This window comes from Lygodium microphyllum, chromosome 25 (genome assembly GCF_053477565.2).
Source record: "Lygodium microphyllum isolate KBCC chromosome 25, Lygodium_microphyllum_v1.1.10, whole genome shotgun sequence".
Lineage (NCBI taxonomy): Eukaryota > Viridiplantae > Streptophyta > Polypodiopsida > Schizaeales > Lygodiaceae > Lygodium > Lygodium microphyllum.
The window spans coordinates 94,750,279-94,776,296 of record NC_141159.1 but is presented as its reverse complement, the minus strand read 5'-3'; the positions used below and the strand labels follow the sequence as shown (position 1 = coordinate 94,776,296).

Sequence of the window (26,018 nt, the reverse complement as noted above, 5' to 3'; positions counted from 1 at the left end):
TGATGCAACTTACACTGGAGGGAATTTTACTGAGACTTCTAAGGCGTGGAAGGCTGCAACTTTTTTGAAAGGTAATGCTTTGCACTAGTGGAACACATTGTTGATGCAAGGATATGCACCTACCACTTGGCTCCATTTTAAACAGTTATTTGTAGCCTCATGGTTAACTAATACGTTTGAAGTAGATGTCATGATTGCATGGCATAAATTGGACGCGGCAAATTGTGTGGATTTAGAAGAGTACAATAAGAAATTTTGGGAAGCACTTTTGCCCATGAGTTCTTACAAGACAGTACCCCTCTTAGAACAAATTGAAAAGTACTGTTGCGGTTGCCCGAAGCCATCAAGGATTATTGTACCAAGACTAGGGTTACAAATATGGTACAATTAATTGAAAATGTTGGTGTGGCAAATGCATTGTTGAAAGGAAAAGCTGACAGCTTTAAAGGCGCTGAAAAGAAGGATTCTCAGTTTAAGCAAGATCCTGGCAAAAAAAAAGAAGCAATTTCCAGAAAAGACCAACTTTACAAAAGTTTTTTTGGAAGAAAAGATTTCAGCAGCAACCTCAAACTTCTTTTAAACAGGGCAAAGGACAGAATAGGCCACTTTTTGGCAAATCATTTGAAGAAAGAAAGGCTTTAATGATGGCTAGGAAATGCTTTATATGTGAACAAAAAGGCTATATTGCTTCTAAGTGCCCACAACAATCTTCTAAAGATGCGAAGGATAAAGATGCGCCAAGTAAAAAGAAGCCCAGCATTGGCTTAGTGCCTGATATGGTGGGAGATCAATCAGTTGATGATGCTACAGAATTGTGCAGAAATTGGGAAAAGATCAGAGATTCCATAGTGCTTATTTTCTTTGATCCTAAAGCTTGTGCAAACTTTATCTCACCGGCATTGGCAGCTAAGCTAGGTATACGTCCTGAGGAAATGGGACCAGTTGGACAGGTTGATTTGGCATGCCCAAGACATATTGACTTGTCACCCCCATTCTTGGCAAACTCCGTATGCACATTCAGAGCTATGTGGACACACAGAAGCTCCATATTATGCCTTTAGAGGGCTATGATATTCTGTTGGGTATTCCATGGTGCCACAGGAAGCATGTTATCTTGGATACTTACAATAGAATGATTACTCTTGTACATAGGGGCAAGACTCATGTGTTAGATGTGAAGCTTAAAAGAGAGTCTGTCCCAATTGTTTTTGCTTCTGCCATTACTTCTGTAATGAAAAATCATATTTCTACGTACTTGGTTTTTGCAAAGCAAGTTAATGAAGTTGACTGTAATGTGTCTGTACTAGATGAAAGTAGAAGGGCTTTCTTGGATAAATTCAGTGATTGTTTCTCAGATTCGTTACCAAGAGAGTTACCCCCTAAGAGGCCTGAAGATCATACCATAGATCTTATTCCAAGGACTAGTCCGCCCAATAGACCACCGTATAGGGTCAGTGCAGCACAACAAAAAGAGATTATGAAACAAGTTAATGAGCTTTTAGAGAAGGGACTGATTCAGCCCAATAGTTCTTCGTTTTGTTCACCGGTGTTGCTAGTTCAGAAAAAGGACGGCTCTTGGCGAATGTGTATTGACTACAAAGCCTTGAATAAGAACACGATCAAGAATAGGTTTTCGATTCTGAGGATAGATGACATTCTTGATCGATTACAAGGAGCATGAATGTTTAGCAGGATAGATTTGAAAGGTGGATACCATCAGATCAAAATCAGGCGAGACAATATCCATAAGACTACTTTAGAACGACATTTGGTCTCTATGAATTTTTAGTCATGCCATTTGGATTGACCAATGCTCTTGCGTTTAATAGGATGATGGATAGAATTTTCCGCCCTTATCAAAGTTTCGTTGGCACATTCTTTGGTGATATGATTATCTTTTCAAAGAATAAAGAGGAGCATAGAAAACACTTAGTTACAATCTTTAATGAGCCTAAGCATAACAGATTGCTCATTAATGGAGAGTGAATTCTTTTTGGAAGAGATTCACTTCCTTGGGCACATAGTTTCTAAAGATGGTGTGAAGATGGATCCTGCAAAGATAGAAGCAATTGTCTCTTGGCTAGACTTGAAAACCGTTCATGATGTCCATAGGTTCTAAAGATGGTGTGAAGATGGATCCTGCAAAGATAGAAGCAATTGTCTCTTGGCCAGACTTGAAAACCGTTCATGATGTCCGTAGTTTTCTTGGCCTATGCTCTTACTACAGAAGATTTGTAAGACACTTTGCAGAGATTGCTTCTCCTTTACATGCACTTGAAAAGAAGAATATCAAATGGCAATAGACTGACAAAGAGAAATCAACATTTAGATGTTTGAAGGGGAAAATGACTACAGATCCAGTACTTATTTCGCCAAATCTGTCTAAGCCATTCGTAGTGTAGTGTGATGCATGTGGAAACAACATTGGTGTTATATTAATGCAGAATGGCCGAGTTGTGGCATACAAGAGTAGAGTACTTTCTGTCATTGAAAGGACTTACCAAATTTATGAGAAAAAGTTATTGGTTGTGATCCATGCACTTTCTAGTTGGAAGCACTATTTGCTTGGTGCTGATTTTGTAGTACAAAGGGATCATCAAACACTTAGATACTTTCTCACATAGGCTAAATTGTCAGAGAAACACATGCATTGGGCAAATTTCCTATCTATGTTTCATTTTCAGATAGTGCATGTGGAAGGCAAGAAGAATGTAGTTGCAAATCCTTTATCTCGCAAACCACATGTGTCAACTGTTTCAACTTCTTATCACCATGAATTGGATGATATGAAAGAGCAGTATGCTGATGACGAAGATTTCTCTGAAATCTATGAACAATTAATCAATAGCCAACATCATAATCATTATGTGTTCAAAGAAGGCTTTATCATGATGCATGGAAGACTATGCGTTACAAAATAGCTAAGGCCAAAAGTTTTATTAGAAAGTCATGCTCCACCGTATGCAGAACATTGTGGTACTGATGCTATAGTCAAAGCGGTAGAGACTTTCTTCTATTGGCCAGCCTTGAGATCTAACGTTGATGCATATGTCAGATCTTGCCTTGTATGCCAAAAGGTCAAATTTGATAGACAGAAGGCACCAAGGTTATTGCAACCATTGCCTATTCCAAAAAGGCCACGTGAAAATATTGCCGTGGATTTCATTTTTTATCTTCCAAGAACTTCTTTAGGGAATGATGGAATCTGGACTATCATTTGTAGATTCAGCAAATAGACACATTTCATTCCTGCAAGGAAAAAGGTTAAGTCAGAACACATGGTAAAGTTATTTATGCATAATATCTTCAAGTACCATGGAATGCCATGGTCAATTGTCAATGATAGGGACCCAAGAATGACTAGCTTGTTTTGGAAAGCATTGTTTGAAAACATAGGCACTACCTTGAAATTTTCATCTTCTTTCCATCCACAAACTGATGGACAGCCTGAAGAAGCAAATTCAACTATTTTAGATCTACTGAAGTGTTATGTTTCAGACCATAAGACTTCTTGGGAACACTACTTGCCATTGGTTGAGTATGCATACAATAATATAGTGCACTCATCTACTAGCAAAGCACCTTTCAAGATTGTGGAAGGTGGAAAGAAACTGCCTCCCATTTTGCAGACAAAAGATAACATTTTTGAAGCAGATCATTATGTAAAAGATTGGGAAGAAGCATATAAAAAGGTCAAGAATGCCTTAGAAAAGTCACAAGCTAAACAGAAAAGAGCTCCTCACGAGGATTAATTCTCTGGTCTATACTGAGGTCAAATTTTGCACTGATCATGGAGAATTTTAGACCGGAAGGTTTAAACGGGAAAATTGTTACATGTATGCCATGTGGCATAGATTCCCGAGAGAGAGAGAGAGAGAGAGAGAGAGAGAGAGAGAGAGCATTTAAAAAAAACGTAATAGGTATAAGGGATAGATCTGAGAATGAAGTTTTGAGGAGCTGAGGGCAGATGGCTGCAAGTATATCAGCTATGGAGAGTACTTCTTCGTCTCTGACTCGTGTATGGAGGTAGAGCTTGCCCCTCTGGTCAACTCTCTCTCTATTCTCAGAGGAAATGCTCTGCATGATGAGCTGATTCCATCGAAGGTACAGTTCTGTGTTTTCTTTGCACTTCAGCTGAGGCAAGAGCCTCACTGTCCAGGTTCAGGAGCAGCTATTGGCTTCTCCAATGCAGTAACTAAAGAAAGTGATGACCATGCCACACAGGAACAGGGTTTTTCAGCTTTGATTTAGTGCTGTTTATGGGACTGTTTTACTGTTGGAATGATGTCAGGTAAAAGGGATGTTGTTCTAGATATGCTGGACAGTGAAAACAATAAATGCAGAGTTCTACAGACTACAATTCTGCACATGAATCATTGAGTTATGGTCACTGAAAATGCTTTCCTAAAAGGGATGTTGTTCTGGATATGCTCGACAGTAAGAACAGTAAATACAGAGTTTTGCAGACTGCAATTCTGCACATGAATCATTGAGTTATGGTCACAGAAAATGCTTTCCTAAAAGGGATGTTATTCTTATGCAAGACAATAAGAGCAGTAAATACAGAGTTCTGCAGACTGCAATTCTGCACATGAATCATTGAGTTATGGTCACAGAAAATTCTTTCCTAAAAGGGATGTTGTTCTGGTCATGCTGTACTGTCCTTATGCAGCTAGGACTTACTCAAAAAAGATGAAAACCAACTGTTCACAGGTTATGTATTTTGGAACATTTCATTTTTTATAACTTTCCATCTTTTAATTGATAAAGAATCCAGGATGGTTGTAGCAACTCTTGGGGTTGCTGAAGTTGTGGATGGAAGACCTCTAGCATCTGGAGATATTACCAAGGAAACCCGACCACTCATGGTAACTCTTGGCAATCACAAATCTCGTATATACTTTAATGTCATATCTAGTCCCACAAATCCATTCATCCTTGAGATACCTTCGCTAAAGAAACACAATCCACATATTAATTGGATTAAGAAAAAGATTATACATTATGAAAATCAAGCAAAGTCGGTATATCTAGGAGCCAAAGCCTTTATGCACACAGCAATGCAAGAATCGACCTACATGATATATCATATACCAGCTCAAGAATCTAGTAAGGATGAGTCAGTCAAGCTACCAAGCTATTATCAAGAATTCCAAGATGTCTTTGAAAAAACAAATGCAGATCTCTTGCCCGAACACAGACCATATGATTGTGCTCTAGAACTCCATGAGGGGGCTCAACCAACTTTTGGACCCATCTACAAGCTATCCCCTGATGAACTAGCTAAACTACGCAAGAATATTGATGAGAACTTAGCCAAGGGGTTCATTAGGTACTCGAAGTCTCCTGTTGGAGCTCCAATTATGTTCGTGAAGAAGAAAGACGGGTCACTTCGAATGTGGGTGTATTATCGAGGACTCAACAAGATAACAATCAAGAATCGATACCCTTTGCCGTTGATACTAGAGCTCTTGGAACACCTTGGAAAAGCCAAGATCTTCACAAAGATTGATCTACAAGGGGCTTACAATCTTGTATGGATCAGAGAAGGAGATGAATGGAAGAACGCCTTCTGCACAAGGTATGGTCACTTCAAGTATGTTGTTATGGCATTTGGTCTCACCAATGCTCTTGCAATGTTTCAACATATGATGAATGATATCTTCTAAGAGCATCTAGATGATTTTGTAGTTATATACTTAGATGATATCTTGATAGTCTCAAAAGATCCAAAGGAGCATGAGGACCATGTAAATTTAGTTTTGAAAAAGCTCAAAGAGAAAGGGCTATATGCAAAACTTGAAAAGTATTTTTTCCATCAAACAAAAGTGAAATTCTTGGGGTATGATGTCTCCCAGAGAGGAATCTTCATGGACCCCAAGAAGATAGAAACTATTCTTGACTGGTGAACACCCACAGGTGTCCGCGATGTCCAATGTTTCATTGGCTTTTCCAACTTCTACAAGATATTTATCAAGGATTACTCAAAGATAGTCACACCACTCACCAGACTCATAGGAAACTCAAAGTTCTCATGGACCCCGAAGCCCAGAAGGCCTTTCACACCCTAAAGACCACTTTTGTTCAAAGATGAAAGAGAGAGACAGGGAAAACTCCATATCCATGAGCCTTCAGGCTCTCATTGTGTTTTCTTCATTATGCAGAATAATACTAAACCACACAATACAATGTAAAGTAAACTAGACTGACTAACTCTAGTCAAGTCACTGACTAACTACTAACCCGACTTATTTAATGTAGTCACATGGAGACAGCTGTACACAGTAGCTGTCACAGATGAAGGTTACACACCAAGACAAACTGACAGTTGAAGCTTGATTTCTAACACTCCCCCTCAAGCTCAAACCAAAAACTCAAACCATCTGCATCACTCCAAGTAGCTGTCTAAAGTGAATGAACTTATCTTTACCAAGTGATTTGGTAAAGATGTCTGCTACCTGGTCTTCCGTCTTCACATGCTCCAAGTCAATCTGATCTGCTAAAACCATTTCCCTGATGAAATGGTAGTGAACCTCAATGTGTTTCGATCTTGCATGATAAACAGGATTACTTGCTAACATGACACTGCTTAAATTATCACAGTACAGCCTTACTTTGCTGTCCAAGTGTATTCCCAAGTCACTCAGCAACTTCTGTAACCACATAGCTTCACAGGCCGCTAAGGCCGCACCACGATACTCTTGCTTCCGTACTGGACAGTGCAACTGTAGGCTATTTCTTACTCTGCCAACTGATCATACTACTACCCAATCCAAATGCATAGCCATTGGTTGACCTCCTGTCATAAGTGCAACCAGCCCAGTCAGCATCAGTATACCCCATCAAGTCAAGGGGTTTCCCATATGCATAAAACAGCCCATGATCTGTGGTACTCTTTACATATCTCAGAATTCTCCTGACTGCATCCAAGTGTGGTTTGCGAGGCTTCTGCATGAACTGACTCATCAGCCCCACAGCATAACTCAAGTCAGGTCTAGTGATCGTGAGATAGATCAAGCTACCTACCATCTGTCTGTACATGGTAACATTCTCAATCTCTGTCCCAACATCAATCTGCAACTTGACATTCTGCTCTAAAGGCGTATCCATAGGCTTGCAATCAGCCATACCATATTTCTGTAACGTGTCCTGAGCATACTGCTTCTGTAGCAGCCATATGCCTTGAGGTGTAGAGACAACCTCAATCCCCAAAAAATATTTCAGCTCTCCTAGGTCCTTGACCTTAAACTCAGCCTGTAAACATATCTTTACTTCAGCAATCCCGCTTTCATCATCTCCTGTAATGATTAAGTCATCAACATAGACAACTAGGAATACATAACCACGATCTGTCTTCTTCACAAACAAACTATGATCAGCATCACCCAATCAGAAACCATGTTGCTTCAAATAACTGCTGATGCGAGCATTCCATGCTCTGGGTGCCTATTTCAGCCCATATAATGCCTTTTTCAGTCGGCATACATATGCTGGAAATTCTGGATGCACATAGCCTTCAAGCTGTTCCACATAGTTTCCAGCCTCTAGCTGCTGCCAAAGCAATCACAGTTCTAACTGTAGCCATCTTTGCTACAGGGCTGAAAGTCTCCTCATAATCAAGACCATACTGCTGCGCATACCCTTTTGCAACTAGCCTGGCCTTGTATCTTTCCAATGATCCATCTGATTTACATTTTACCTTATACACCCACTTGCAGCCAATAGGTGTTTTGCCCTCAGGCAACTGTACCAAATCCCATGCGCCATTTTCAGCCAAAGCTGAATATTCCTCATCCATAGCAGCACGCCAATCCTCATCTGCAACTGCCTCATCAAACTTACTTGGTTCTCTAAAACCTGTTACTTTCGTCATATAAGCATAATGACGGGCTGAATATCCAGTGTAAGTGTATCTATCAATAGGTCGTCTGACCCTCTCTGATCTCTTGAGCTGTGGCTCACTATGAGCTTGCCTCTCATGAGGCGGCACATAACGACTCTGCCTAGCACCTGGCGTCATAATAGATGGAATCCCCAATTCACTGTCTAAGCTATCACTGCTAGATGACTCATAACCTGCAGTGAGTGGACCTCTTACATCTTCAAAAGCCTTTTCTTTTCCCTTATTTGTTCTCCCCCTCACTGACATATCCGTGTCAGTGGATGCAATAGTGTGACTACGCAATCGTCTTGTCCAAGGACTCACTATAGATGATACATCACCTGTTGGACCACTCATGGAAGTACTCTCTACAGGAGTATTTTCAGCACGACTCATACTAGGTGAGCCATCAGTAGGCACTGCAACAGGATTCCCATACCAGGATCCTAACTCATCAAATACCACATCTCTGCTTATGAGTGTCTCATGCATAGAAGGTACATAACACTTATAAGCTTTCCGTTCCTGTGCATATTCCACAAGCACACTCTTCACTACCTTAGGATCCAATTTCTTCCTCTTTTCATCTGGTATATGCACATATGCAATGCTGCCAAATACCTTCAAGTGCGAAATATCAGGTTTATGACCATACGACCTCTCATATGGAGTGACATCATGAATCCCTGCTGTAGGGGTTCGATTCAGTACATAGACAGCAGTCATCACTGCTTCAGCCCAATAACCATTTGGTAGACATTTCTCATTCAGCATAGCTCTAGCTCATTCCATCAGGACCCTGTTTTCCTCTCTGCAACACCGTTTTGCTGCGGTGTATAGTTGCAAGTAAGCTGTCTTCTGATCCCATATTTAGCAAGATACCTGTCAAAGTAATTAGAGACATATTCACCTCCTCCATCTGATCTCAAACAGGATATGTAGCAGCCCAACTCATTTTCTGCATGCTTCTTGAAGTCTTTGAATGCATCAAACACATCATCTTTATGCTTCAAAACATAAAGCCAAGTGTACCTGCTGAAATCATCAATAAATGAGACATAATACCGTGCACCTCCAAATGAAGCATTATGTGAAGGACCCCAGACATCAGAGTGCACCAACTGTAAAGGCCTAGTACTGTTTTTTACATGTCTCATGAAAGGAAACCGTGCGTGCTTCCCAAACTGACATGCAGGACATACATGACCAAAGTCATTATACTTGAATTTAGGTAATCCAAGTACTACTTCCTTCTGCTGCATAGATTTCAGCTTTTGTACATTGACATGTCCAATCCGGTTGTGCCAAATCTCTACATCCCGAATGGCACTCTCATCACGAGTAAACATGGCTGCCTTAAGTCCCGGAATGGTCGCATCCAATGTAAACATCCTGCCATCCTTTCTGCCCTTGGCAATTAACTTGCAGCCATTTCCATACTCCTCAATGAAACATCCATCTTTGTTAAATCTCACTTGCAGATTCTATTCTGCCATTTGACCCACAGACAAAAGATTCTTTGTTATGGTCGGTACATGTAATACATCATACAGGCCTTTCTTCTTGCCATCAGGCATCATGAGAGGAACAATCCCTTTATGCTTTATGTCATGTTGGATGTCATCCCCAGTACATACATGACCATGTGTACCTGCAACCATCTCATCAAACCACTCTCCATGCGGTGTCATGTGGTTTGACGCTCCAGAGTCAATGTACCATCTATCATCTCTATTATGTCTCGATGCATTTTTGGATACATGTTGCATGGCAAAGAGTCTATCAACTTGAGCACCACTGGAAGATGCATAGTGCCCATGCTGTCTACCCTTTGCCTTCATATCTCCCTGCTTCTTGTAGCAATCCTTTGCAATGTGCCCATACCTGCCACAATAATGGCAATCCTTGTCCCCGTTGGACTGATCAGATGACTGCCATGAACCAGATCCACCACCTCTACCTCGGGGTGACCTCCCCCTGCCTCTAAACCCGCCAGATCCACGCTGGCCTTGTGTATTTGTACCATGCCAATTACCCTGCTGCTGTTGCTGTCCATAAGCATTACTAGTGTCACCACAACCTCGAAATGAACCACAATCTCTAAATCCTCTGCCACGCTGGCTAGAGTATAACACAGTGTCTCTACTCTGAGATACACTAGAACCTGTATTCAAACCAAGTTTGACCTCCTCATGCAGCAACAAAGCAACTAGCTCTTCCCAGGTAGGGGGCTCTTCTCTAACAGAAATGGATGTGTCAAAAGCTTTGTACTCTTTCCCTAATCCATTCAAGGCAACAGCAATCATATCATCTTCTGATACACTTGAGCCAATGGTAGCAAGTTGATCAGCTATGGTCTTAATCTCCGTGGTATACACCTGGATGCTCCTGCCATTCCTAGACAAGTTGTTGAATTGTTGTTTCAACTGGATCTTTCGTGCATGTGTCATGGTTCCATAATTTTTCATCAGTATGTCCCAAGCATCCTTCGGAGTCTCACATCCAGTGATTTGAATTACCATAGCATCAGATATACATAGAGAAAACCAATGCAGCACCTTGCATGCTCTCTCATTCCATAGCCTATGAGCTCTTTTCTATTCATTAGTTGGATTCGTTGCAGGCAACTCAGGAGCAGCCTCATCTCCTGTACATAGATCCCAATAACCCCTGCCAACTAGAAAGTTCTTCATTCTGAATTTCCATAATGCAAAGTTCTTGTTGTCTAACTTCTCTCCAACTATCTAAGTGATATTATCAGTCCCATGTGCATTAGCCATGATGCAATAGATTGTCTGTCAGATGTTTAACTACCTGTAAACCAATAAGTATGACTGACCAAGTTCAGTCCACAATAGTTTATGACAGTTTTCTGCAACTAATTGCAGTAAAAAACCAGGGTATTTCAGCCCACTGATAACCCAAAAAAGTCCCAAAACAAATGGTCTAACCCGTAGGTAAAACAGTCGATACATATGCTATGTATTTGCTTCAGTTTAAACTCCTGCAACCTCACTGCCAAGGACCAAAGATGCAGTCTGAAAATTGTAGACTGTGTATAACCAGCAACAATTTCAAGTCCAAAAACAACATGCATACATGTCATACATGTCCCAGAACTTCCCAGATAGCTGCTAGTACATGTGTCAAGCCATACATAGGCATAGAAGCACAAAACAGTGCATAAACAGCAAGTACAAGTGTCAACTAATTTGGTTGCAGGTTGCAGTCAACCAAAAATCAGCATAACAAGCTTTAAGCAGCTCCAAAATGTCTTCAAATCATGTCATACATTTGCTCCAGTGTGACAGAGTCAATACATGACTATGCGGGTAACTCTAGGCTTCCTGCCTTCAATGAGCCAAGTCATACATTGCATTTACAGTCTATATTCAGCCAAGAAGATGAACTTGCATTTGCTTCAGCTCCAAAACTTCAGGATTCAGTAATATCCAAAGCTCTCTTTGATCCTCTAAGAACTCAGCATACATATGTCACCTCATGTAGATGACGGGTGCCCAAGGTAGCATGTAATGCTTCAGTGGAAAGTGATGCTTGTTGTCCACTATTTAATAACAGTTTCCAGCCTGTCAATGGCTTTCAGATCTGAGTATTCTGAGCAAAAAATCTCAGCTCCAAGACATTAGATCCAATGTATACATGCTTTGACACATTCTTGTGCTTTAATGATGCCTTCTGAGTGTAACACAAAGCTCCTGTATGTCAATAATGACAGAATGCATGCTGTCCATTCATTTTCACAGCAGTTCAGAACTGATTACAGGTCTGTGTCTGATTACTCCAGCTCATAATAGAGCTCCCACACAAGCATTTGCTTCTTGTACTCTTCAAGTACCTTCAAGAGTGAGCATTCATGCTTAATGGGTCTTGTTCATGTGCCCCATTTGATGTTTCACACATTGTAGTCCATTCTGCCCTACAGGCGCAGTTCACGCAGAATGAGCAGGGGTTGCTGCTGTACATGATGACTAATATGAGCCTATACAAGGCTTGCATAGGCTCAATAAGGCCTTTCAAATGCTCCAGCAAGGTCACCAACAACCTCTTGATCAATGGCTAGTCTCCTTTAACAATGCATACCTCTGTGTGACCAAATGGTAAAAATGATAGTCAGTCCTCTTCTTTTTCCAGCCCTTCAGGTCAGTCTTGAAGTCATCTTCTGCAATGCTCTACTCCACAAAGCCCAGTCTTATGGGTGCTCTGATACCATGTTCAAAGATGAGAGACAGAGACAGGGAAAACTCCATATCCATGAGCCTTCAGGCTCTCATTGTGTTTTCTTCATTATGCAGAATAATACTAAACCACACAATACAATGTAAAGTAAACTAGACTGACTAACTCTAGTCAAGTCACTGACTAACTACTAACCCGACTTATTTAATGTAGTCACATGGAGACAGCTGTATACAGTAGCTGTCACAGATGTCGGTTACACACCAAGACAAACTGACGGTTGGAGCTTGATTTCTAACAACTTTCACCATCCTAGTCCATCTAGATCCTACCAAGTCATTTTTCTTGGAGACCGATGCATCAAACTAAAGCCATCTTCTCCCAGCATGGAGATGATAGTCATATGCATCCAGTGGCATTCCAGAGATAAACTATGAGATCCATGACAAAGAACTCCCTGCCATTGTAGATGCCTTTGATACTTGGTGTCATCATCTAGAGGGTGCAGCCCATAAAGTTATCATCTATACAGATCACAAAAATCTAGAATACTTTACGACCATCCGCATCCTCAATCGAAGACAATCCTACTGGAGTAACTTCTTATCTACGTTTGACTTTGTCATCACCTATCGCCCAATACGCCAACAATGTCAATTAGATGCTTTATCAAGAAGATCCTACTTGGCACCTAAGAAGGGAGAAGAAGCTTTTGATCAACAATGAGCAATACTACTCAAGCCAGAGCACCTCCAACTAGCTACCATCTCCAGTTTTCACCAAGATGACCCTACCTTGATCCAATTAATCTCCATGAAGCCCTGCCGAATGATGATTTGGCCAACAATGAGAGATTTTTTGTTGCCCCAGATGTGGAAAGAAGTTAAGGAATATATAAAATCATGTGATACCTGCAACAGGGCCAAGGTACCTCGTCACAAACCACATGGCCTCCTGCAACCCTTGCCCATTCCAGCACGACCCTGGTCTTCTCTGTTCATGGATTTCATAACAAATCTTCCCAAATTGGACAAATATGACTCATTCTTGTTGTGGTAGATAGGTTCACAAAAATGGCACATTTCATCTCTACCACCAAGACTATCACAGGCACAGCATCCGCTACACTCTTCCTCAGATACATTTTCAGATTACATGGACTCCTAGACGACATCATCAGCAATCGAGGTCCCCAATTCATATCTAGTTTTTGGAAGAGCCTTTGTAACCTCCTTGGAGTCCAAGCTAAGTTATCCACAACCAATCATCCATAGACAGATCATCAAACAGAATGAATAAATCAAGTCTTGGAACAATATCTCCATTGCATCATCAACTACCATCAAAATGATTGGTTTGAGCTCTTGCCCTTTGCAGAGTTTGCTTACAATAATAGTATCCATGCATCTACCGAGCAAACTCCTTTCTTTGCAAACTATGGCCAGCATCCAAGGATGGATGTACATCTTTCCAATCAAGTAAAGAACCCTACCGCCCGAGATAAAGATCAACACCTAGCAGATATACACTAAGAACTCAAGTAACAAATCCAAAAGGCTCAGAATCAGTACAAGCACTATGCGGACCAGCATCTTCTCCAACATCCAGCATACAAAGTTGGTGATAAAGTATGGTTACTCAAGCATAACCTCTAGACAACAAGGCCCTCCACCAAGGTAGACCACCAGAGATTTGAGCCCTTCACTATCGTAGCCCAGATCAACCCAGTTGCTTACCGACTCCAACTCCCTAGCACCATGAAGATCCACCCAGTCTTTCATGTTTCCTTGCTCGAGCCATACCATAGCTCACCACTGAGAGGGGAGAGATCTAATCCCCCACTACCTGTCCAGATTGAAGACCATGAAGAATTTGAGGCCAAGCATGTCTTAGACTCTAGGATCTCCCAAGGTCGATTGAAATATCTTGTTTACTGAAAAGAATATGACATCAACGATCGCACTTGGGAACCTACAGAATATCTCCAAAGAGCACCTCTTAAAGTTAAAGAATTTCACAAGAGGAATCCCACGAAACTTGGACCAAACCACCAAGCCGCTCCTCGTGGAACTCGTCGCTAGAGGAGGGGGTGATATCACGGACATGCCGTGATCAAGTGCACGGATTAATTCTTGCTCGTGCCATATGAATCCACAATCCATACGAATGCACCCTTAACAGGACATCCTTGAGCCAACCATACAAACCCACCCTTGCCATGTCATCATAGAACCTTCTAGAAGAAATGCCATGTCATTGCTTGCATCATCAATGATATCATCATGAAACATTCTAGAATATCTTTAGCCGCCCTCCAAAACCTATAAAAGAAGGGGCTTACCATAGAGCTCCTCAGTCTTGACAATGCAAGTCTTGGGAGCTCAAGGAGTCAAGACCTCCAAGTAAGTAACTTTGAGTTCCAGTTATAGTTCTTGTCTAGTCATGATATCTAGTCTTGTCTTTGACTTCCATTATACTCCTGTTGTCTTGTCACCTTGAAATCATGTAGTATGAGATCTTGTCTAGTACCGTCTTGTATCTTGTTCATCCCCGTCGATGGAGATCTTGTAATTCTGATATCTTCTATTCATACATATGGTACCGTGTCGTGGGATCCTTCATATCCTATCGAGACCTGTTGTTTATACCTACGGTCCTAGATTGAGGAATTTTTCGTATCTTGTTAAGTTATCATTGTACCTTATGCCCCTACGTGGGATTATCTTGTAATCATAATTCTTGTAACAAATCTTGCATCTAGTCTAATGCTCCCATAACAATGACAAACCAGTTTGGTTATAAACTAGCAGCACCCAAGCAAAGAGATAGATAAATGCATCGGACTTATGCTTGAGAAAGTATACCTACATGTATCTAGAATGATCATCCACTATCAAAAAGAAGTACAACATGTCATTTAAGGCAATAGTGAATGTCGGCCGAGAAAGATCAACATGAATCAATCTAAGAGATACCTTAACTCTATGTGTGGACTACTGAGGGAATGGGGTATGGTACTATTTTCCAAGTTAACATGCTTTATAAATATCTCAAGATAGCTTCAAGCATGAAAGGCCCTCAACCATCTAGCAACACAACAACTCAAAGAGAGTCATATTCAAGATGTTCTAAGCGAAAATACCAAAGATGCTGAGTGTCCATAGACTCCCCTGCAGTGGCTAAAGCTTGGAAATGGTGGAACTTAGAGCCCTCCGCTATAGGCTCAGAAACAAACTGAGTCGTGGTAAAGGACACTAAAACCAATCTAAGAGTCAAGGACCTTAACTGTGATCGTTGTAAAGAAGACTACTCAACTCAACCGGCAAAGCTGTTGAACGGATAACAAGTTCACCCCAAGCTGAGAGAACAAGTTCACCCCAAGCTGAGAGACATAGTCTATATCATCCAGTGTAGCGCAATTTGGACCCGTTCAATGGCAAAACAGACACAACTATGAGCCTAAATCTTGACCGAGGAATTATTGCGAACATGAACTATCCCAACTGCAGGGACTCGAGAGATGAAAATATCCAAGACGAGGGTCATATGATGAGTAGCTCCACTACCCGCAATCCAAGGAGGAATTGAAGTACTCATGTGTGACAAGTGGACCTTTGCAGTCACCTCGTTGCAAGACAACTCATAAATGTGAATGAGACTCCCATCCTCAAATATCTCTACAAAGACAATATGAGCCTTTGCAAAATAATTTCACGTGCCATCTGGCGTTGAGAACAATGTAGATTGTGTTAATTAACCGGTGGCTGCACAAGGTAGAAAGGAGTCAATCACAGAGCTATACCCTAGATAGAGAGTGCCCAACAACCTTACTGAAAATCGCACTCTTCTCTAGTTCTCTTTACGTGGCATGAACAGACGGGAGCTGCTCCTCCATGAGGGTGACGCACAAGGCGTGTATCTAGGGGGCACTCGTCGAGTGCTCCAACGTCAGACCAAGGGTTTTCATTGTAAGTATTCACAAGGAACCTTTCAAGTGTGCTATCGAATGCCCAAGGAGAAAGAGACTACCAAGAGAGGGGGGAGGAGGGACCCAACAATGGTGCAATTTAGTAGGCTTGTAGTGGATAGAGAGTTGGGGAGGGGAGGAGAGAGAGAGAGAGAGAGAGAGAGTATATTAACGTCTCTAAAAGGCCAATGTGGCCTATGAGACCAAAGCAGTACATACAATGATGGTGTGTTTCTCATCTAGTGGATAGAGGGTTGGGGAGGAGAGAGAGAGAGAGAGAGAGAGAGAGAGAGAGAGAGCTGCAGAAGGACAAGGCAAGGGACTACCGGTGCAAAGCGTAGTAGGGGAGCAAATGATAGCACCAGGCACTAGGATGGGGATGCGTCGCATGGCAGGATGGTTGGTGATGCTAGAGGTGATAGGAACGCACCGTTATGCAAAGTTTGACGTGGTGGCAACAGATCGAGAGAGTGCAATGTGCGTTAAATTCTACCCGGTTTTTATTTCCATAGCTTTACATCCAAGGATAATTTTTTAGTCTTTCTAGGCTTTTACAATAAATCAATTGTACATATACATATGCAAAGTCCTTATGCTTCTAAGACCCTACAAAAATATAATATTACCATGCATTAAAATGCGTTTCCCAAAAATATTTATTCCACATAACCCCGTCTAATAATCCACTCACCACAACACAAAGCACATTAATTTTCTCCCATCTATCTACCATGCATAATGCGACCAGTGTCACATGTGCACTCGTGCAACAAGTCAGATATAATACAGCAAATAGACAAAATCAACAATAAATAAAATTAAAAATCATCTTATTTCCATAATGAGCTCGGGTAAAATACCATATTTACTAGAATTCACTATGAAAATAAGATGATTTTTATAATGAATTCCAGTAAATACTATAAATACCATAGTTCCATAACCACTTTCAGTTATCGTCTTCTATGTTTATCTCTCGGTTGTAAGCCACTACCAAAGTTAGGTAAGGACATCTAGAGCTGTGTGTTGAGATATCGAGCTCCACTCGTAATATGCCAGGGTGACCGTTGTGCATTTATGTCACCGACTTGTTAGCTGCAGATGCGGTTGGTACACCGCCCATGAATAATAGCTAGATGACAGCTATCCTTATCTACTCTAGTTCGTGGCTCAGTTAGTATGCCACCTTAGTTAGTTGAGTTTGGTTTGAGACCCACATATAGGATTCTTCTATTTCTTTTGTACTTGATTTCTTTTGGCTTACACAACTAAGAAGAGGAAAACTGTTTTCAGCCTCTACGTGTGTGTGTATTCCCCCATTGTACAAGCAAGAAAGCTACAAGTGAGACTCCTTCCTTCTCTCCCATAATCTTGACATGGTATCAGAGCCTGGTTCGTAGTAAGGAGCTCAAGAAAGCAAACCAAGTTCACGGCGTTCTGGTAAGAGGACCAGTGTTGCTTTCATTTTTCGAGTTTGGGAGCAAGTCTCTGCAGGTAGCACAGCCGGAAAGTGCAAGAGTGCATTGTCTCAGATTGAGACGCCCTTCGCGGTGAAGCAAGAGGGCAGTATATGCTGCGGGAAAGGGCTTTAGCCTTTGGTTACCCTGTTTTTTTTATTTGAGGCCATTTCGGGGCCTGTTTTGGAGGCGGAAGTTTTCCGCACGCACTCAGGAAAAGGCCCTGTTTTTTGCTGTGCAACCATTGTTCTACAGGTCGGTGAAAAGTTACTGTAGAAATTGCATCGTATGCCTATACGCAAAGACATTGGGAGTTACAGAATCATCCTTGTTGCCTGTTGATGCAAAATCGTCACTAGGAAGTGACTCTGTGGTCAAATACCACTTTTATCAGTTTTGCAGATTTGCCCTTGTGAGACTGAAGCTGTGTTTTTTGCAGTGACAGAATTCTTTGTAGTGTTCTGTAATGGCGTCTGATTCTCTTTCACAGATTGTCACTGAAAAGCTTGACAAGAACAACTTCCAAGCATAGAAGTTTAGAATGACGAATTTCCTTATGGGAAAAGGATATTGGGAATTCGTTGCAGGAAACGAAGAAGAATCAGTTCTTCCTGATGTTCCCAATCAACAACAAATGCAGGCATTTAAAGGATGGCATGAGAGAGCCAAAAAAGTTATGTACTGGCTGTCTATTAGTATTTTAGACTCTATGATTGTGCATATTCAGGATGCAAGTACGCCAAAGGAGGCATGGAATACTTTGTCAAAAATGTATAGCACAAATACGCAAGCCAGGAAAATGTAGCTCAAGCAAGAGTTTCACAATGTGCAAAGAGACAGTATGAGCATCAATGACTACCACATGAAGGTGATGAAGATTGCAGATGCACTTGCTTCCATTGGATCGCCAGTGGAAGATGATGATTTAGTTTCTGTAACCTTGAATGGTCTAGGAAAGGATTATGCACAGTTCCGAACATCCATTTCCGTCCGTGAAAGATTTCCTGATTTTGAGAAGTTGATTGCTCTTCTAATTTCTGAGGAGCAGAGAAATGGTGGTGCATCTTCTTCAGGAGGAACTTCAAAAGAAGCTGTCTTCTACTCAAATGCTGGAAGAGGTAGAGGCAGAGGTAGAGGAGGCCGATCTGGAGGCCATGGTAGAAATCAGAATATGCAGCAAACTCAAGAAAACCAATCCTATGGAGGAGGACGTGGTAACTCTAGAGGCAGGGGGAGCCAAAGAGGTCGTGGTGGATGGCAAAGAGGCAAAAATGCAAACAGCAATGTTGAATGCTACTACTGTGGTAAAATGGGTCATATGGCTAAAGACTGCTATAAAAAGCAAAATGACACATGAATGAAAAATTGCAACAAGGGAATTATGCATCTTCTAGTAGACAGGGTGATGACAGAAATAAGCATTTGTTTATGGTGTAGCACATGACCAATTCTGTGACAAGTGCAGAAGAAAGCAACGATGTGTGGTATGTTGACTCAGGTGCATCAAACCACATGACAGGTCATGCAGAATGGATCCAGGATGCAAGGAAAATGGAAAAACCAGGATTTGTGGAGACTGGTAATAATACTGCACATCCTATTGTGCAGATTGGAAAAATTCCTTTGTCTATGTAGGATGGGAAAAAGAAATACCTATCGGATGTATTTCATGTCCCGAATATCACCAAGAACCTGGTTTCTGTTGGTCAAATGGTTGAGCAGGGCTTGCAGGTCAGATTTAATTCTCACGGATTCTTTGTTGAGGATATAAAAAATAAAGGTCGCTTGATAGCAAAAGGAAATAAGAAAGGCAGAATGTTTACGTTGGAAGCAAACATGCCTGAATTGAGTGCAGCAATGTTTGCACATGGGACCGGTGTAGTTGCAGATATTGATATCTGGCATAAACGCATTGGTCATGTTAATGTACAGCGATTTAAATCAATGCAAGCCCAAAATATTGTTGCAAGATTGCCTAAATTCAAGGTTGCAGAAATGCATAAGGTATGTGAAGCCTGTCAATTTGAAAAACAGGCAAGGAAACCATTTCCTAGACATGTTCAAGAGAATAAGATGCCATTGGAATTAATCCACTCTGATGTGTGGACTACTAAAGCTTCATCTATTGGAGGCTATCATTATTTTGTCACTTTTATTGATGACTATAGCAGAAAAGTTTGGGTGTATTTTATGAAAAAGAAAAGTGAAGTGTTTGGGCATTTCAAAACTCTTAAAGCTATGGTTGAAAAAGAAATAGGCCTGCAAATAAAATGCCTTAGGTCAGATGGAGGGGGAGAGTACCTCTCAAATGAGTTTGCAAGGTTCCTGCAGGAGCATGGCATAAAGCAACAATATTCATGCAGTCATACCCCACAACAAAATGGAATTGCAAAAATGAAAAACAGGCATATTGGAGAGGTATCTCGTGCCATGCTCAACGAAAAAGACTTGCCAGATTTTTACTGGGCTGAAGCAGTTGTTACAGCAGTCTACATAATGAACAGGACTCCCACTGCAGCAATACATGGGATGAATCCAGAGGAGAGGTATACTGGTAGGAAACCAGATATTTCTCATTTGAAAATTTTTTATTGCATTGCCTATGTCCATGTGCCAGATGAGTTGAGATCCAAGTTGGATCCAAAAGCTGAGAAGTGCATCTTTATTGGTTACTCTCTACAACAGAAAGGGTATAGATGCTATAACCCTTCTACTCGTAAGTTTACAGTGAGCAAAGATGTTTTTTATAAGATGAGTAGCTGGTATAAACCAGTAAATGTGATTGATGATGTAGATGCACAAAATGGTAATACTGCACAGAATTCACAGCAGCAGTCACAAAATATTAGTGGACCTGAAGTGTCCTCTAGCAGTGGTTCACATTCTTCGCCATGGACAAGCAGATTGAGATCAGGAGAATCTCCTCAAAACAATGCAGATAGTGGTATACAGGTTTCACGAAAAAGATGAGTTGAGTATTCCTTCTATTGTTACACCTAGAGTAAGGAAGACCAGGGATGTTTTGAGAGCATCTGGGAGTGAACCTACTTTGCGCAGGTCTACTAGAGCTAGGTATCCTGTGGATAGGCTGAAATATGATGGATTTACAGCCATTCACTATGCCTATATGGTCAAAGTGATACAGGAACCAGAACCCACTTCTTTTGAGCAAGCCATGGAAAAAGAAAAGTGGAAGAAAGACATGGATGAAGAAATGGATGCCTTGGAAGCAAATGCTACATAGGAATTGGTACCTTTGCCTAAAAATAAGAATGCAATTGGTTGTAAGTGGGTTTATAAGGTGAAGCACAATGCAGATGGTTCTGTGAACAGATACAAGGCAAGATTAGTAGTTAAGGAGTATGCACTAACATATGGCATTGATTATGAAAAAACATTCAGTCCGGTTGCAAGGATGGCAACCGTAAGAGCAGTCATTGCTATGGCTGCATCAAAGGGATGGTCTTTACATCAGATGGATGTAAAGAATGCCTTCTTGCATGGTGATTTGCAAGAAGAGGCCTATATAGAGCAGCCACCAGGTTATGTGCATGCTGTTCATCCTGAGTTTGTTTGCAAGTTGAAGAAAGCCTTGTATGGCTTGAAGCAAGCACCTAGAGCATGGTCTGACAAGATAGGACAGTATCTTGTCACTATTGGCTTTCAGATTTCCAAGGCAGATTTCTCACTTTATGTGAGAAAAACAGAGAAATGTATTATGCTGCTTGTCATTTATATTGATGATTTGATTATCACAGGTGATAGTGATGAAGATATCCTTCATGTGAAAATGCTATTGAAGCAGAAGTTTGAAATGAAGGATTTGGGAGAGCTGCGTTATTTCTTGGGCATTGAGATGATTAGATCACCAAGAGGCAGTATGGACTGGACATGCTGTCCAAATATGGGATGACAGGTTGTAAGCCTATTTCAGTTCCTTTGGAGCAGAATGTGAAGCTGAGCGCAGATGCAGGTGAGCTTCTGGAAGACCCTACTATGTACAGACCCATAGTAGGAAGTTTGATTTATATGACTATTACCAGGCCAGATTTGAGCTATGTTGTTGAATTGGTAAGTCAGTTTATGCAGGCTCCAAGGAAACCACATTTGGATGCGGCTAGACACATACTCAGGTATGTGAAGTCCACATTGCAGTATGGACTATTTTATGAGACTGGGGTTCAGATACAGTTGCATGGATACACTGATGCTGATTGGGCTGGTAGTATTTCTGATAGACAATCTACCAGTGGATATGTGTTCTCTTTTGGAAGTGCTGCAGTCACTTGGAGCAGCAAGAAACAGCCTACAGTTGCCTTGTCGAGCACAGAGGCTAAGTACAGGGGTGCAGCAATGGCTGCATGTGAGGTAGCTTGGTTGCATAAGCTACTTTATGATATGCATCAGCCTACAGATGGGCCAGTTGTCATTTATTGTGACAACATGAGCAGTATACACTTGGCAAATAACCCAGTCTATCATACTAGAACAAAGCACATTGAGGTGCATTATCACTATGTGCGGGAGAGGGTTTTACTAGGTCTTATTGATCTAGTTTATGTCAGCACAGAGGATCAGGTAGCTGACATATTCACGAAGGCATTGGGCGCAGAGAAGCTGCGCAAGTTCAGAGACCTGCTTGGTGTGCAGGAATTGGGGTTGAGCTCGAGGGGGAGTGTTGAGATGTCAAGCTCCACTCGTAATATGCCAGGGTGACCGTTGTGCATTTATGTCACCGACTTGTTAGCTGCAGATGCGGTTGGTACACCGCCCATGAATAATAGCTAGATGACAGCTATCCTTATCTACTCTAGTTCGTAGCTCAGTTAGTATGCCACCTTAGTTAGTTGAGTTTGGTTTGAGACCCACATATAGGGTTCTTCTATTTCTTTTGTACTTGAGTTCTTTTGGCTTACACAACTAAGAAGAGGAAAACTGTTTTCAGCCTCTACCTGTGTGTGTATTCCCCCATTGTGCAAGCAAGAAAGCTACAAGTGAGACTCCTTCCTTCTCTCCCACAATCTTGACACTGTGACACTCTCTCTGACCATCAGTCCTTTTTTCATGACAGCAACATTCATCATAAGCATATCAGATGGAAATTAGGGCTTCTGTCTTGTCCATGGCAATCTCAATCCTGTCCAGCATGTCTTACAGCCTGCATGGTTTTCTTCTACAGCAGGAGACATGGTTTTTCTGTACTTCATGGCCATTCCTGGGCTCCAAATCAGAACAAACAGGAGGGTGGACATTCCCAGGCCAGTTCAGCGTCATATTTCGAAATAACACAATATTAATGAGTTTGGGAGTCTCCCAATTCCCATTTTTTTAATACTAAAAAGGTAGCACCTGGATAACATGCCTATAAGTTTCTCAAAACCATATGATATGACTTATCATTGGAAAGCGCTTGAAAAATGGAATCTATTGAGCTATATAGCGCTTAATTTGGAGTTATAGTGTTCAAGTTATGGCAAATCTCAAAGATTCAACCTCGTCTCCCAAACTTATGGGAAATTCCCATATTCCCCAATATGGTGTTAAATTGGCAGGGGGCCTCTTTTGTGGGCAGTTGATAGTTTCAACAGAATTCTGAACGGCATTTAATGCAGGTTAGACAGATTAGGTGTGCCACAGTCATCTTCTAGCCACCGTCTCTTCACCTCTCTCCTCAGACAGGTCTTCCCTCTCTTGCTTTTGCAGTCTGGTGCCCTCACTGACATGGCAGTGACCACAAGTGCAGGGGTTGTGTATTCATCTTTCCTTGTTTTCGTTCAGATCAGTCTTTTGTTTCCTTCATTTTAATCTTCATCTTATGTCTGTGTGTTCTTTGTTGCTTCCATACTGCAACATCACAAAACAACATGACTTATCCATGGATATCCGCCATGATGCTGATATTTTGAGCATAATTCTGTGATGGGTTGCATGCAGCTGCTGCTCTAACCTTGAGCTATTTTGGAGCTCCAGGTTGTCATGAACATCACCATTTCTTTGTTTTCCTTTTTTTTTTTTCAAACAGGGCATTCACTGCTAGCCTCAAGGACTAGTAACTACCTTTGTACCTTGGATAAAGGGGGTGTGAAGACCAAGCAACTAGACTTGTGAAGCAGTCTACCTCATTAGTAGATTTGCAAGAAGAAGGTTTGGATAGTATGCATCATTATAAAGTGAGATAAAGCATACACTCTGAGATTGAGATTTCAGCCAAGCCTCCTACACTGGGAACCTCTCCCCTTCCCATGATGAATGTAGCTATTTGTTCCTCTCTTTCTCTCAATAACTCAAACAGTATGCACCATTATAAAGCGAGATAAAGGATATACTCTGAGATTGAGAGTTCAGCCAACCCTTCTACACTTGGAACCTCTCTTCTTCCCATGATGAATGTAGCTATTTCTTCCTCTCTTACTCTTAACACCTCATCTGAACAGAATTTATAGAACTATTTCCCAACTGAACAAAATAGATAACACTTGAGCAGAGTAGATAAAACTATTACCCACCCCTTATTAAAGAAAGCCCTAGTGCACCACTCCACACAATACTACATGCAGAAAAGCAACTTAGAAAAATCTCAGATCACACGTGTATGATGAAAAGCAGCTTGGAAACTGACACCTTTTCCCTTGGGCCATGACCATAAACAATCTATTCAATTTTAAAAGTAATGCTCATTCCCTTTGATTAACAATGAACTGCCAATGTTGTTTCTGCACACCTTGAGCAATACACTGGGGTGCCCATGAACTCTGCATTTACGTAACTCATAAAGGCTCCCGAATCGCCATTCTAGTTTGTATGTCTTGAGTTGGTATTTGAGAATGATTTGAAACCGCCGCCTGGAGTTGTCTGCTTCAATAGTGATGGGAGAGCACTTCTTGAGCACACACATCTGGTCGTCCCTGAGGAGGCACCCCATGTGCAGGGTGACCCCTGAGATTAGAGTGGTTGCCTTTGGCTTCACACCCCTCCTCCTGCTCTTCTGTTTGTTGCTTCTGATGTCTGCTGGGCGGGCAGCAAGCTTGGAAGAGTGGAAAAGTAAGCGGCCAGAGCGAGCCAAGCTGCAACAATAGGCTGAGGAGCCCTCAGATTTAAATTGCACAAACGCCCAACCAGAGAACCTGTCACTGTTCCTCTCTGTGCCGAGTTTGCAGTGGAGGACGCTCCCCCTTCCAACCACAGCTTCAATGCAGCTCACGAGGTTGCGTGTGTGGATGTCGAGAGAGCTTGTACTGGGATCGATGGGCGGGATGCGTGACACAAATACAGTAAAGGTACTCAATTCACGGTTGACGCTTGAAGAAAGCCTGCATCAAGGATTGAAGGCCAATTAATCAAGCCCAGATTAGCCTGCAGAAGAAGCTAGCAAACATGACACCATACACACATTTTTCTTTCCCTCCCCCCCCCAAAACTCCCCGGGCAAACCAATGATTTCTGATTAAGTTAATTTATAGTTACAATTAGAATGGACTGATGCTACCAGGTAGAAGCAACACGGACACATTCTTTTATCAAACTATTGTTCGTGAATTCATCAATGTGCAAAGGGGATACGCATGAAAGCGCACGCACGCACACACACACACTCTCTCTCACACTCACTCAGTCACTCACTCACTCACTCACACACACACACACACACACACACACTCTCTCTCTCTCTCTCTCTCTCTCTCTCTCTCTCTCTCTCTCTCTGGCTACACTACTTACAAAGAAGACAAGAGATCGGAATCGAGCCAGCCTCCAAAATCCATGGTGCAGGGGCTTCACGAGAGGGAGAATTGAGTCAGCCTTCTAAATATCCACGTATGGAGCACTTGTGTGCGTCTGTCTGTGTGTGTGTGAAAGAGAGACAGACAGACAGACAGAGAGGTGTGTGTGTGATCGCCTTGACCATGAAGAGACCTTGAGATCGTATTCCCAACACCCCGAAGACTCATGCAGCACCTCTGGCTTCTTTATTTTTAATAAATAAATTGAAAAAGAGCGAGCGCGCTTTAATAGTTTCTCATTACTTTTTTCTGCGATATTTTGCAAGGCAATTATCCGCTCTAGATGGTAACGTCGTTTTATGAACCTCTCTACTGCGGGCCGCGGGCTGGGGTTGGGGAATATTCCGTCGGTTGACACGTCACGAAGGCCCTTTTGTTGGAGCGTGAGTGAGGCGGGTTGTTGACGCTCGACTCTGGAGTCTTGCTTTCCCAATTCCCCTCTTTTTATAAAAAAAGAAAGAAGTGATGTCGCAAGGCTTCTTCAACTTCTCCGGTCCCACCATGCACGTGACTTGTGAGGAGGCTTGCACGCCCAAAAATCCATATGACTATCCTGCATGCACTTGTGTGTTTACAAAATAGTCCACATGACTTTAAAACTTACAAGACCTGTCAACAAGGTTGTAGCTTGAGTGGTTTGTGAGCGTGTGCATGTGCGTGTGCACTCGGTGGGTAGAGTTCAAACCTTGGGTACACCCTTGAGACGTCTTTCAAATTCCAAGCCTTCCATTAAAAGC

The 26,018-nt window shown here is 41.8% G+C and overlaps 1 protein-coding gene across 1 annotated transcript in view; it reads right to left on the bottom strand.

Moving 5' to 3' along the window:
* Positions 1-25,509, bottom strand: part of LOC148014516 (putative RNA-dependent RNA polymerase 1) — a 104,106-nt gene extending 78,597 nt beyond the window's left edge. Inside the window, exons 1-2 of the mRNA XM_087666643.1 lie at positions 25,220-25,509; positions 24,225-24,813 (exon numbers count right to left, since the gene is read on the bottom strand). Of these exons, the coding sequence (XP_087522769.1) occupies positions 24,225-24,813; positions 25,220-25,263 (633 nt within the window). The 5' untranslated portion in view covers positions 25,264-25,509. The remainder of the gene's footprint in view (positions 1-24,224; positions 24,814-25,219) is intronic.
* Positions 25,510-26,018: the final 509 nt, after the last annotated feature.